At 47.9% G+C, this 13,638-nt stretch overlaps 1 protein-coding gene across 6 annotated transcripts in view; it reads right to left on the minus strand.

The window, feature by feature from the left end:
- Pik3ap1 (phosphoinositide-3-kinase adaptor protein 1) overlaps positions 1-13,638 on the minus strand; it is a 154,115-nt gene that overhangs the window by 50,940 nt on the left and 89,537 nt on the right. For all 6 annotated transcript variants that reach the window (NM_001106368.2, NM_001398791.1, XM_063287325.1 and 3 more), the window contains 5 exon segments: positions 1,727-1,923; positions 5,127-5,259; positions 5,390-5,532; positions 6,533-6,677; positions 11,465-11,601. In NM_001106368.2, the coding sequence (NP_001099838.1) occupies positions 1,727-1,923; positions 5,127-5,259; positions 5,390-5,532; positions 6,533-6,677; positions 11,465-11,601 (755 nt within the window).

Consider the following 13,638-nt stretch of genomic DNA (forward strand, 5'->3'; position numbering starts at 1 on the left):
TTACCTTCACTGCTACCTCATAACTGCAATTTTGCTACTGTTACGATTCATAATGTAAATATCTGTATCATCCAATGGTCTTGGGTGACCTCTATGAAAGGACTGTTTGACCCCCGAGTTGAGAACCAGTGTCACACATAGAGTAAGGCTAAACTTGTGTTGGTGGAAGGTGACTTAGCTAGGAGTCGAACAGGTATGAGAAGTGAGAGACAGATTAAAGCTTAAGGCACTCTGAAAATAAGACTTTAACTTCCCCTGCTACGCAGAGCAGGGTAACGAGCCCCGACCGTAGCAGCGAACTAGGTTCATATCCCATCTCCACCTTTACCCCTGTGAAGCCCAGGGCACAATCACCTTGGCTTTCTATGTCCTTTTTCCTTGATTGTAAGGTGGAGGTCTTGGTCCCTTCAACTTCACAGGACTGTGGTGAAAATTAAATGGGGCAGGGCATCTGCTGACCAACTGAGCTCAGGGACTTAGTTACTACCCCGAACAGAGTGACCTTACTGAAAACGCCTACTGTGAAAATGGCGTGCTGTGGTTAGCCCCTTTGTGATTCCAAACTGAGGCCAAGTAAAATCTCCTTTCACAGTAGGAGTGTCTTGGTGCCCGTTTATGCCAGTGAGGACCCAAACATGGTTTTAAACTATTCTGAGTGTTTGAAATACCTACGTGTCCCCCAAAGCATGGGGCCCCTCCGCCCCTTGGCTTCACTGCCTTACGGGTTATCTGTTACAGAGCAGAGTTAAGTTTCTGAAGAAGTGTCCAGCTCACTCCAGTCTGGAGATAGCACACAAGACCATATTAGTCTGGCTACTTATACTGGGGGCGAGGGGAATCACAGTCAGATGAGCTACTCTCAGGTGTCCTTTGTAAGTTTATAAAGAAGGAACACCCAAAGGGCGTAGGGTCCAGCACAGCTTCCCCCAAGACCATAGACACAATCCTTGGCGCGTGATACGACAGAGCAGAACTCGGACGCAAGTGAACAAGAATGACCTGCCAAGAAAGCGCGGTGTATCCACCTGCCTTAAGTTCAGACCCAAGCAGAGGCTCAGAAAGAGATGGAATGCAGCAGGGAGTGGGATCTCAAGGGTGACCACCTTGATACCTCCTCCTTATTATGCCTTATCACGGCCCTGGCTCACTAAAGAACCAATTCTGACACAGTTCTCCTGCGCCCAAAGGCGGGCAAGGCAGCTAGAGACGTGCTACCAAGGAGCCCCGAAGGTAGTGGAGAGAGAACATCCGTCTTGAGCAGATACACTCCGTGCAAGTTCCTGTCCGTAGTTTGGAAATGGTCTCAGCGCTTTGCATATGATAGTTCCTTTTGGTCTAAAAACAACCCTATGAACAGACCCCTTAGGATGTGTTCCTTTTGCATATTAAGAAATGGGAGAAGAGAAAGATGGCTCAGTGGTTAAGAGCACTTGCCTCTCTTGCAGAGGACCAAGGTTCTATTCCCAGCGTCTACAGGGAATCCCACAACAATCAGTAACTCCAGTTCTAGGATATCTGGTGTCCTCTTTTGCAACAAACAAATTAAAAAGAGGAGGGGACTTATGACTTGCCCAAAGGTACGTATAGAAACTTGGACTGCCCGATCCCAGAGAGACACATGAGGACAGGTTAGAGACAAAAATCCATCAGTGCCTTTGCTAAAGAGGTGGACCTGGAGTCGCACAGCACATGCCCCGTCTCAGGACCTCTCTCACGCTGAGCTTACCACATACTCGTCGATGAACTGGCGCAGGTCCCTGAAGCCGTGTTTCTCAGCAATGGTGTTGGGGTAGTGGCCATGCTTGTTGGCCACACTGTATGCCTGGAGAGCCCCTGGGCAGGTGAGCAGCAAGGCGGTGAGGTTCTTCAGTCCGTACTTGGCAGCAAAATGCAGCAGGGTGGGCAGCTCCTCATCCCTCTGATCTAAAAGGGCGATGAGGAGAATTTAACTTAAGGATAAGGAGGCAGGCACAGGATGGCTGCTGAGCCTTAGCGTGCATGGAGTAGGCACTCAAGTTACTGCTCACTGGGAGTCTGACGTAACTGATGGCTTCCTCTGGGCAACCTCTAAAGACCAGACACTCTGGTGATGGAGGAAATGTTATTTTAATTAGTAGATCTAGTAATCAATGGTGCATCCTCTGCTTTGAAAAAGAGCGGGCGGTTCTTAGAAAACGTTACCTTTTCTTCCTCTAGGGCTAGGGATCAAACACAAGGCTCGGCATGCTGGGCGAGCGCTCTACCACTAAGCTCCATTTCCAACTCAGTCCACGCTGATTCTAAAGGCTTAAGCGGCAGCCACAACATAGCTAATAATCATCAAAGACTGATGGATTTTGTCTCTAACACGTCCTCATGCGTGTCTCTGGAAGTGGTCGGTTTTTGTGGGCCTAAGTCCAAGTTTCTACAACACTCAACGCTGAGTGTTGAGGGATAACAGATCCGGGCTGGAGAGATGACTCAGAAGTTAAGAGCACTGGCCTGATTCCTTGCACCTACACAGTAGCTCGTAACTTACTTCTAACTCCAGTCCCAGGGCTCCAGCATCCTATTCTGGCCTCTGAGAGCCTTCTACACACATGGCGCACAGAGACGCATGCAGGCCAACACCCGTACACATAAAATAAAAAAAAAACGATAAAATAGAAAGAAGTCCATCCACTTCTCTCTTATTGTGGATTTTGTAAATATGTCAAGAAAACCAATAGGTTCGTGTTGGGGGACTTGGGGAATAACTTGTTTTTTTCTCTTTCCTTAAAAGTTGATTTCTAGGCTCTGTCGCTTTATGTGTTATTTTCTCTTCTTTTCATATGTGTGTGAAGTATAGTACATGTATGTATGTGTACTTGCAAGCACATAGGTGTAGGCATGATGTTCATGTGCACTGTGTAAAGGTTATCCTTGTGTTATTTAAATGCTGGTTTCCCTGCCCTCATACCTTGTTTCAATCCGGACACAGCACTGTAATACTCATGTCAGGAATCTCCTTTCTCAAGTTTGTGTAAACAATTTTACCATTTATTCTCTGCCTTGTCAATAAATGCTGAATACCCAATGGCCGGGCAGAAGCGAGAACAGGGCAGAACTCCCAGCAGCCAGGGAAAGGGAGAGAGAAGAGCAGCTGGGGTTTTAGCACTTAGGAAGAGGCCGGGAGATGGAGAGTGGAGTTGGAAGGAGAGCCGCGGGGTGGAGGTCTGAGAAGACGCCACCGTGGGGAAAAACATCTGAAGCAGAGAGAGCTAGACCAGCATTAAGCTGCAAGTGTCATAGCCAAATGTGTTCAGAGTATTGATGTAGACCACTACTGCCCAGGTATTGTGGTAAAAGCTTATAAAAAATAAACCTTGATCTGTCTTCGACATCATTGGGAACTAGCAAACATAAAGAAATCAGCTACGTGATTAATTCACTACATGGGTTTATATTAAAAATGATTCACACTGTGGGCATGTGTGAGGCGGGCGCATGTGAATGTACATGCGTGGGGAAGCCCAGGGAGATATCAAGAATTCGATCTATCACTATTCTGCCTTATGCTCTGAGGCAGGGTTTCCCACTCAAATACGGTGCTGCTGGCCTGCTTGCTACAGATCATCGTTTCTGCCTTCTGAGACTGGGCTGACAACCGGGATCATCAGGCTCGCCTGACCTTTAAGGGAGTCTAAAGATCAGAACTGCTTGTGCGGACAGTGATTTAACCACTGGAGTCATCTCTCCAGGCCTGGCTCTGTCATTTTAAAAAACGCAGCTTCCTCTTCACCAGGACGTGATCCTAAGGGTGAAAGGTCCGAAATGTCCCTAGAACTGCATGTTAGGCTATGAGATACTCTCTCCTGAGCCTCTGGTTTAAGAATAAGAAAATAAAACATTCACAGCCCCGAGGCAAGAACATTCCACCGTAGGAGACGGAGGAGAGGAGGCAGGGAAGCCTTGGAGAAGGCCTGGCAGATTATTCTCTTCCTGTGGCTCCTACACAGCCTAGGACACAGTCGGAAGGTAACCAGGGACTTGAGAACCATTGTGTAGTGCCACCATATTGGAAAGGAACAGGCACCCCATGCAGTTTACCAGGTGATATCCCCAGACATCCGATGTGACTCTCCCCATTCCCAGGGCCCTCTCTTCACTCAAGTTACAAATATTTGCTTAAAGCCCACAACGAGGCAGATTTGGAGAAGCCCCCACTGAGCTGAAAGTCAGATGTGGCAGGCAAACTACAGGACTAAAGGTCCGAGTTGTTAGGGAGACCCCAGTCTGTGGAGAATTGAGGAAGGCCTTCCTTCCAGAGAAAATGCTTCCTGGGGAGATGAAGAGGAAGCCACCAGGGCAATGATGATCAAGGCAGGGACAGAGGAATGGTGTTCCCATGAACAGAGTGGCAAAGACAAGGATTTGAGAATTATATCTGGGAACAGAAAACCACTGAGAGGGGTGTGGAGAAGCACCCCTTGGGAGGGGCTTGCTCTCAGGCAAAGGACTGTGAACTCCATCCAAAAGGTGAGTGAGAGCCACACGTTTTTTTTTTTTAAGAAGGGGGTGGTGGGGTTGGGGATTTAGCTCAGTGATAGAGCGCTTGCCTAGCAAACGCAAGGCCCTGGGTTCGGTCCCCAGCTCCGAAAAAAAGAAAAAAAAAAAAAAAAAAAGGAAGGGGGTGGTGGAGAACAGTTGTGCGCCACACCACTCCGTTGCAGACATAGAATGAAGCAAGCAAAGCCCCACCTCCTCATGACGCTGCAGCTGCCATGCTGTAGCAGAAGGCATTCCTCACATGCTGGTGACGATGCTGGCTGCTAGCCCTGTAGAAGTGTGACCCACACACAATTATGTATAGTACGTCATCCTTGATGGATGACAGTACGTGACCATTTCACTGGCTTCTGTACCTACTGGACTTTTTATCATTATTTTAGACGATATTGCTACTCACTAAAAAAAAAAAAAAAAAAAAGGCTGTGTAAGAGCATACCGTGCCATGGTGGCAGCACCCTCTTACATATTGCTTGGTTTGAGCCTTGGTTCACTCTGGTGCTAGCAGACGAAGCTATGCCTCCTCCCCAAATCACACCATCTACGACCGAATAGCAGGCCACACACGATCTAGGACTGAAATGACTGCGAGGACATACTTGTCATCATATCGTCTTCTTCCAGTTGGTTGATCCCAAAGAGGTGCAGTCCACTTGCAGGGATGTTGTTCTTCAGGGACTCCGTGAGCAGTTTATCGAGAGTCTCTGTGTTGTAGGGCACGATTTTAAAGGCCTGCATAAAAACAGCGAAGACGATCAGATCTCAAATCCAGCTAGCTCCTGCTACTCGAGGCTGAAGCTGAGTAGCCCCACATGAAATTCCTATGTCTGAGAAAGCTCGGGTCTCCTCCTACCAGCCTTACCTGACACATAAACTCCACGGGATTTGCAGCACTGGAGAGTAAGTTCCCAATTTCCTCCATGTCGGTGTAATAGCTGATGGTGGTTTCACAGACCACCAGGTCCCCAGAATAGACCTTCAGAGAAACATTCCCCGACGAGAGGTCTAAACAGAAGGAGAGGTATTGATGAGTGCCAGGAAGAGTGAAGAAAGGAGTCAGCACAGATATGTTACATTTGAATGCTGAAGCAGCTCACTGGGGCTGGAAGGAAGTGTCAGAGGTGAGCCCGGAGGAGATGAACAGGCCAGCATGTATGTATGACCGTACACAGAATAGGAGTCCTCGTGGCGCTGTCAATTGCATGTTTAAAGGATTTTCATCTGCTTTGCATAATTTCAGAATTTGTGTGTGTGTGTGTGTGTGTGTGTGTGTGTGTGTGTGTGTGTATGCACACACAAGAATGAACATGGGTCGGTGCAGATGCTTAGGTAGGAAAGAGGCCTCCTGGAGACTGAGTTATGGGCAGTTGTGAAGGGTCTCATGTGATACTTGGAGCTGAACTCAGTTTTTCTTCAAGAACAAGATGCATTCTTAACCACTAAGCCAGCTCCCCAGCTCGCCTCACTGAATTCCACAGGCCTTGACGGAAAAAAAGAAAGTAAATAAATAAACATTAAAATGGGGCTGAAGGGGCTTTGTCTGAAGGCCAAGAGTCACCGAGGGCTAGGATCCTGGTGGTTGGAGGACAGCACTTCATTCCTACCACCCTGGGCCAGTGGAATCAGCTGGCCTGCTCTGTGGCAGGCTGTACTACGTGTTCTTCCTGGGGTGGGAGTCTATACCACCGGAAGAGGTTCTGAGGGGGAGAGAAAAACATTAAAAATACACCAACCACAAAGATTCGATTCATCAGAGAGGAAATGTGACAACCGTGAACGTGGAAAATGACGAGGTCACACCGGTAACCCAGGGCAACTAGAAGGATGCGTTGCTCCTTAAAACATCCACCTAAAGAGGCCACACTGTAACTAGAGGGATGCACTGCTTTTAAAACGTCAACTGAGCCATGCTGAGTGGCACTGTGTGGGGTTGGAGAGTGTATGGACAGCAGTGTTTCCGAAGGCAGCTGGGCAGCATGCTCTGTGTCACCACGGGGCCACTCACCTGGTGCTTTCACCGAGACTGTGTACTCATTTTCCAGTGTGCCTTCCATCCGGACGGAGGGAGAATCCTCAGGAGAAAACTCGACTTCTGTTGACACCTTCTCGTCCAGCTTGCATCTCACAATGACATACACAGTGGTTTCTGCCTGGAGTGGGAGACAAGTTCTGGTCTCTCTTCCTCCTGTATCCCTTAGGGTGCTGGGTCAAGGGTGTCCCAGCTCCAGCCTGCTCTCTAAGAGAGGACGGTCCTGGCCAAGGGGGTCTTGATAAACCAGTGCTGGGCAGAGAATCATAGGCTATCGATCCAGTAAAGGAACTTACGGAAACAGACTGAACATTTATGAGCCTTCACAGCAATTAGATGGAAACTTGGTCTATTCACTGCTCTCATCATTTTCTTTTTTTTTTTTTTTTTTTTGTTCTTTTTTTCAGAGCTGGGGACCGAACCCAGGGCCTTGCACTTCCTAGGCAAGCGCTCTACCACTGAGCTAAATCCCCAACCCCTCTCATCATTTTCTTAAACCTAGAGATTACAAATGTTTATTTCATTTTATAACATCTTAAAGTTGCTGTGGTGTGTGTGTGTGAGCATGCGTGCGTGTGTGTGTGTGTGTCTGTGTGTGTGTGTCTATGTCTCTGTGTGTGTCTGTGTGTCTGTGTGTCTGTGTATGTGTCTGTGTCTGTGTCTCTGTGTGTGTGAATGTGTGTGTGTGTGTATGTGTATGTGCCTGTGTGTGTCTGTGTGTGCCTGTGTGCTGTGGTGTGTGTGTGTGTGTGTGTGTGTATGTTCTGTGTGTGTGTCTCTGTGTGTGTGTGTCTGTGTGTGTATGTCTCTGTGTGTGTGTGTGTGTCTGTGTGTGTGTGTGCCTGTGTGCTGTGTGTGTGTGTGTGTGTTACTTTAATGGTCTTATCACATAACGGGAAAAACAATGCCCTAGGTAGATTCCCTGTCAAGCAAAAACCCCAGTATTAGAAATGGGTTCCATCATTTTGAGCCATTGGTCAAAGTGGTCCCACAGAAAAAAACATTACAAGCTGTTGCCAATGTTATTGGCTACCTTCCACCACCGGACACTAAGACCCTACTGCTGAAGACCACATACACTTATGTCATCAAACATGGAGAGATCAAGCTGGTGCACAGCTAGGAGCTGCACTCCTATTGACTAGCAGTCGAGGTGATGGAAGGTGCTCCAGTCACTACTGGAGGAGAAAAGTAATCACCGATCAATCTCACCCAGTTAGGAACCCTGTGCTCTGCCACAGTAACCTGCCTACAAGACACGCTGGTGTGGTATTGGCATAAATGTTATAAGTGCAACCAACCAATTAAAAAATGGGTTTAAAGGCCCACACCATGAGACATGGTTAATGAGGCCAAGAACTGAAGATTACATAAACCGTTGGCAGTAGAGTAAAACTTACTACTATTATTCTGCTAAGGGAACATAGCAATGAAATGACTCCTAGTGACATATTGCTGTACCTATAGATGGCTACATTGTTCAGCTTTCATTAGAGAAGCTCCCTCTTGCAGTAGATGGTGATTAACACAGAGACCCACAACTGGACAACCAGCAGAGAGTGAGCAAAACCTTGATATCTTTATCACACCTCTCCCCTCAAGGCTTAGAGATCTATGAAGGAGGAGGAAGAAGAGGAGAAGGAGGAGGAGGAGGAGGAAGAAGAGGAAGAGGAAGAAGAAGAAGGAGGAGGAGAGGAGGAGGAGGAGGGGGAAGAGGAGGAGGGGGGAAAGAGGAGGAGGAAGAGGAAGAGGAAGAAGGAGGAGGAAAAGGAAGAGGAAGGAGGAGGAGGAAGAAGAGGAAGAAGAAGAGGAAGAGGAAGGAGGAGGAGGAAGAAGAGGAAGAAGGAGAGGAAGAGGAAGGAGGAGGAAGAGGAGGAGGGAGGAAGGAGGAGGAGGAGGAAGAGGAAGGAGGAGGAGGAGGAGGAGAAGGAGAAGGAGAAGGAGAAGAAAAGAGATTCTAAGAACCAGGGGTGTGCCCCTCCAAGGACACAGTGTTTTCTTTTTTCTTTTTCTTTCTTTCTTTTTTTTTTTTTTGGAGCTGGGGACCAAACCCAGGGCCTTGCACTTGCTAGGCAAGTGCTCTACTGCTGAGCTAAATCCCCAACCCCAACACAGTGTTTTCTAGACACAACAGAGTTGATGCACATATGTACTCACAGTGTCTATGACAGGAGCCACAAGACCTGGATGGGTTCAAGCCAGGCACCCCAACACAGAGAAGCACAAGTCATCACCAAGTCCCACAAATCACCAAGAAGTTATTTGCAATTGATACCTTCTGGGAAGGGGAAAGCCAGTTTGTCCAACAGAATGTGACTAGGTAGTTTATCAGCCACTTGCCAGGGCTGGCCTCATACTCAGTGGTTGGCCAATAAAAGATTGACTCTATGTTTTTGTTTTGTTTTTTTAATGTGCTTGTTTGCTTGGTTTGGTTCAATGAGATTTTTTTCTTTTCCTTTTTCCTTTTGAGGAAGAGAAAGAACGTGAAGTTTGGAGGAAGAATCTGGGAGGAGTTGGGGAAGGGAAGGAATATAAACAAAATATATTGTATAAAATATTTCAAAAATTTTAAACAGAAAAAAATTGTTTTCACAGAATCTCTACAGCGTCAGATAGTTGGATATCTAGTTTTTGAGATAATATCCCACTGTGTAGCCCTGGCTTTCCTGAACTTGCTGGCTTCGAATTCAGAGGCACGGCTGCCTCTGCCTCCCAAGTGCTGGAATCAGGGGCTTGTGCCACCATGCCTGGCAGACTGAGCCTGCCAGAGTCTCCCTAACATGAAACTCCAGAGTCCAAAGTGCTCTGACCTGATGCCACAAGTGGGGAGTTCTTTACTGCACATTTATGCCATAGACTAAATGCAAGGGAAGTAACGTGTTCTATAAAACTGCTGTCAGGCTGTATATAACGTGTACATAAAACATAAACACACTTGGTTTTAAAACATATCCCATTATGCATACAGAAATAATCCAGCATCTCCCTAACCCCCAAAATTCAAAATCTAAGACACTTCAGGTCCTTAGCATTTTAGGTAAGGGACACTTAACTTGTCTCTTGTTTAACTGAAGTTGGCAATGGTCATTTTAGACAAACCGGTAGGTCTGGGCCCTCCCAAAAAACCAGAAAGGCAAGGTGAGATTCTGGCCAGAGCTAGTCCTCATTCATTCATTCATTCCAGGTTATACAGTTGTCATAGCAACCTTTTTACAAAGGGCTGCAGAAGGGTGTGCAAGGCGTGGACTTTGAGCAGGCTGTGACCCAGGTTGCTGAAGACTGCTAGAACTCAGTGTGTGTCCTGTTGCTGTCGTCACTACTGCCACACTCCTGGTCCTGCACCTCATCCCAGTAAAATGAGGGTCCCAAAAGAATGCATGTCAGTTCCGTTGGCAGTCAGGTCCCACCCCCAGCCCAGACACTCCGGGTTCACAGACCTGGAGCAGGCAGCTAGGATGATTCTAAGGGAGAGAGCAGCAGATGGGGAGCAGGAAGGAGAGCCTGGGAATGCAGGAGGAGAGTGGGATAAAGCACACATGGGCACCAAACACCCTTCCCACCTGGCGGTCTGACCACACACCCATGGGAAGACATGGCACTGGGAGAGCGAGCCCAAAATGTCCACACAGGCCCAGCTGTCACTGCAAAGAGTACAACAGGCTGAGTTTAAAAGACAGGGAGTGGCCAGGTGCGGTGGCACACACCTGTGACCCCAGCTGTGGGGAGGGTGAGAAAAGAGGTTCACGAGTTCAAGACCACCCTGGGCTATGTACTGTCTCAAAACCTCAAAAATAAAAATAAACCATGAAGATCAGAAAATGGTGGGGACCAGGCTATGGGATGCATGTTCCATGGGGGGGGGGTGGGGAGAGAGAGAGAGAGAGAGAGAGAGAGAGAGAGAGAGAGAGAGACCAAGCCTAATGTCACAGATTCTGACTCATAAGACACGAAGAAACACCAACTTTTATGCCTAATTTTTAAAGACACTTTTTGAAGTCCCAATCAATAATGTCTAGGAGTTGAATCCAGCCTTAAATACAGCTGGCAACTCCTATGCAGGGAACCTGTGGCCAGTGTCTTGTGGCCTCAGTGCAGAGGAGAAAGTCAGACCCCTCCAGGCCCACTTCTCATTTCCAATGTTCTCGTGCCCTGAGGTTCTGAGAAGCCACAGTGGCAAGCTTAACGAAGAGCATATCCACGAAGAAAGCATTTCTGTGCTCTATCCTATCCAAAGTGCCTTGCATTTTAAATCAGGGAAGGAGAGATGATCAAATATCGTGATAGGATTTAAAAGACTTCCATGAAGTCTCACACACAGCTCCCTTGTGACCATATGACCACCCTAAAATGCTAGACACATATGGCTTAGGTATTAGGCAATCTTCTCAGCAAGCAACATTGGCCAGCAAGTTTCCTCCATCAAACCTTAACGCCCTCCCTGAGGCCAGGGTGCCGCCAGTTAATGAAGAAACAGGCTGGGGCTGGGGATTTAGCTCAGTGTAGAGCACTTACCTAGGAAGCGCAAGGCCCTGGGTTTGGTCCCCAGCTCCGAAAAAAAGAACCAAAAAAAAAAGAAAGAAACAGGCTCCCAGAATATGCTACCTCCTCCTCCCAGGACCGGGTCAGCTGGAAGATATGCAGTCCCCTCTCTATGTATCTAACAATGTTCATGTCTGCTGGTGTCCTGTCTGACCTATGTTGCACATATATGGATGACACATGCACTCCCAGGTTCAGTTCTCTGACTTAAAGGAGTTACTCATGCCCAAGATCATGGTGATGGGAATCCCAGAGGAAGGTGGTGGTTATAATAAGATGTATCATGATGCCCTCACAACCCTTTACTGAAACAAAGGCATCTACTGGAAAAGTCAATGCTTTGATGTACCAGGTCCCCAGGATGCTTACCCCACAACGAATGCGGTCCGGCTGTACCACCATCAGGTTCCCAGGCGATGTCTCCAGAGGCAGGTCTGTATGCTTTGAGAAAGGAAGAGCTCTCTCGTCCTCGGGCTCCGTGTCGGTTACTGAATCACAGCCAGAATCTATGGGACACAGGACATGACTGAATAGGAGCAGAAAAAGGAGAACTGGTAGGCATGCTTCGCCTCCCACAAGCCCCACACGTCACCGTACAGGAAGCAGCTACGAGTGTCACACGAATCCAAGCCGAAGGGACTGAATTGCTAAAGTCACAAAAGAGGACCCAATGGGGGAAAAGCCAACCACTTTGTAGGCCACTGAGTGGCAGGAAAATGGCAATGCTGGGGTGGTGGGGTAAGATCAAAAATTTTGAGACAGGCAAATCAAGGCTCAACTAACAGGCTTCTGGAAGCTTCACCTCACTGAAGGGTGGCAAGGAAAATGGAGTCAGGAAGGAATTGTTTACATCAGAGTAAGAAACTCTGCAGACAGCCACAGGAACTAGGGTCACATCTACCCCATGTCTCTCTGTCAGCAGCAGTAAGAAGCGATTAATTTCAACATGCCTAAAGCCAGAAGCCCTGGGTTCCAGGTTAGTACCATGGCCATACATGAGCTAGAAAAGTCAGGATGGAGACTGGGATGGGTTTTTAACTGCCAACTTGCCACTAGCTAGAAGCACCTGAGAAATTACACTTTGACTGGAATTATCCAGATCAGGTTGGTCTATGGACAGATCTAACTGGGGCTATCTTGCTAATTGATGTAGGAATATCCAGCCCTCTGTACGGCACTTTCTGCCAAGCAAAGAGCCCTGATTTGTACAGAAGAGGAGAAAGGCAGATGAGAGGAAGCAGGAAGCGTGAGTCTCTTTGTTTCTCTCTGCTCTTGACTACGGATGGGATGCTGTGCTATGTGACATGTCAGACCACCTGAGTTCCTAGGTTGGCTTCCTCCTCAGTGATAGCAACTAGAAATCCTAAACCAGATTATCTCTTCTTCTCTAATCTGCTTTTGGTCTGGGTGTTTTTAATCACAGCACCAGAAACGAAACTTAAGACACAGACTCTGAGCTGGCAGGCAGAGGTGTGAAGACAAAGACAAAGAGGGTGGCAAAGGTAGCCAGACAACGGTGAGAACCTATAAAGTCCTCTTCAGCGGGGAGCAGCAGCATCTATGATCGACAGGCCTCCTGGTGGAGTGACGCCCAAGATCATGTGTACACAGATGACAAATCCCCACACCTAGGCTATCAGAAAACAAAACAAAACAAAACAAAAGAATGCCAATCAAAGCAACAAGGGTAGGCTCTTAGAATGGTCAAGAGTCAGAACAGAGATGACACGAATGTCTTCAAGGTCATATGACGCCAGGAACCCTTTGCTAGTGGGAATGGAATGCAGAAGAGCCCCCTTTGGAAGGAGCTCTGGCAATGCCTTACAAGATTTACATATATTTTACCACTCAATCCTACAACCGTCCTCCTTTGGTGTTTCCCCAAAGCTGTTGGAAAATGTGTATACACAGAAGAACCTGTGCACAGATGTTTGCAGCAGCTTTCTCCATAGCTGCCAAAAGTGGGAAGCAGCAGACATCCTCTAGCAGCTGAACGGATCAACAAACAGCAGCCAGAGTAAGCAAGCGATCACGGAATGCAATGCGGCAGTAGACGGCACTGAGCTCTCGGGAGAAACAGAGGGGTTAGCTTTTATCAACTGGACACCAGCTAGGGACATCTGGGGAGAGGGGACCTCAACTGAGGAAATGCCTCCAGCAGATGGGCCCGTAGGCATGCTTGTTGGGGGCACTGTCTTTGATTCATGAATTTGATGTGTCCAACCCACTGTGGGTGGGGCCACCCCAGGGCAACATGGTCCCAGGAGGTGTAAAAAAGCAAACTGAGCAAGCCATGGAAAGAATGCCGGTGAGCTTGACATCCTTATCCCTCTACAGTGCTTTGCCTCCGGGTCTCTGCTTCTTCATGATGAACCGTGATGAACTGTAAGCTAAAATAGTCTTCCTCTCCAGGTTGCTTTGGCAGTGGTGTTTATTACAGTAACAGTAAGCAAGGGAGGGTGCCGAGTGGAAGAAGGCATAGACCGTGTGGTTCCACCACCACGACACTCTGAGAAGGCAAAACTATGCGGGGGGCGGGGGGG

This window comes from Rattus norvegicus, chromosome 1 (genome assembly GCF_036323735.1).
Source record: "Rattus norvegicus strain BN/NHsdMcwi chromosome 1, GRCr8, whole genome shotgun sequence".
Lineage (NCBI taxonomy): Eukaryota > Metazoa > Chordata > Mammalia > Rodentia > Muridae > Rattus > Rattus norvegicus.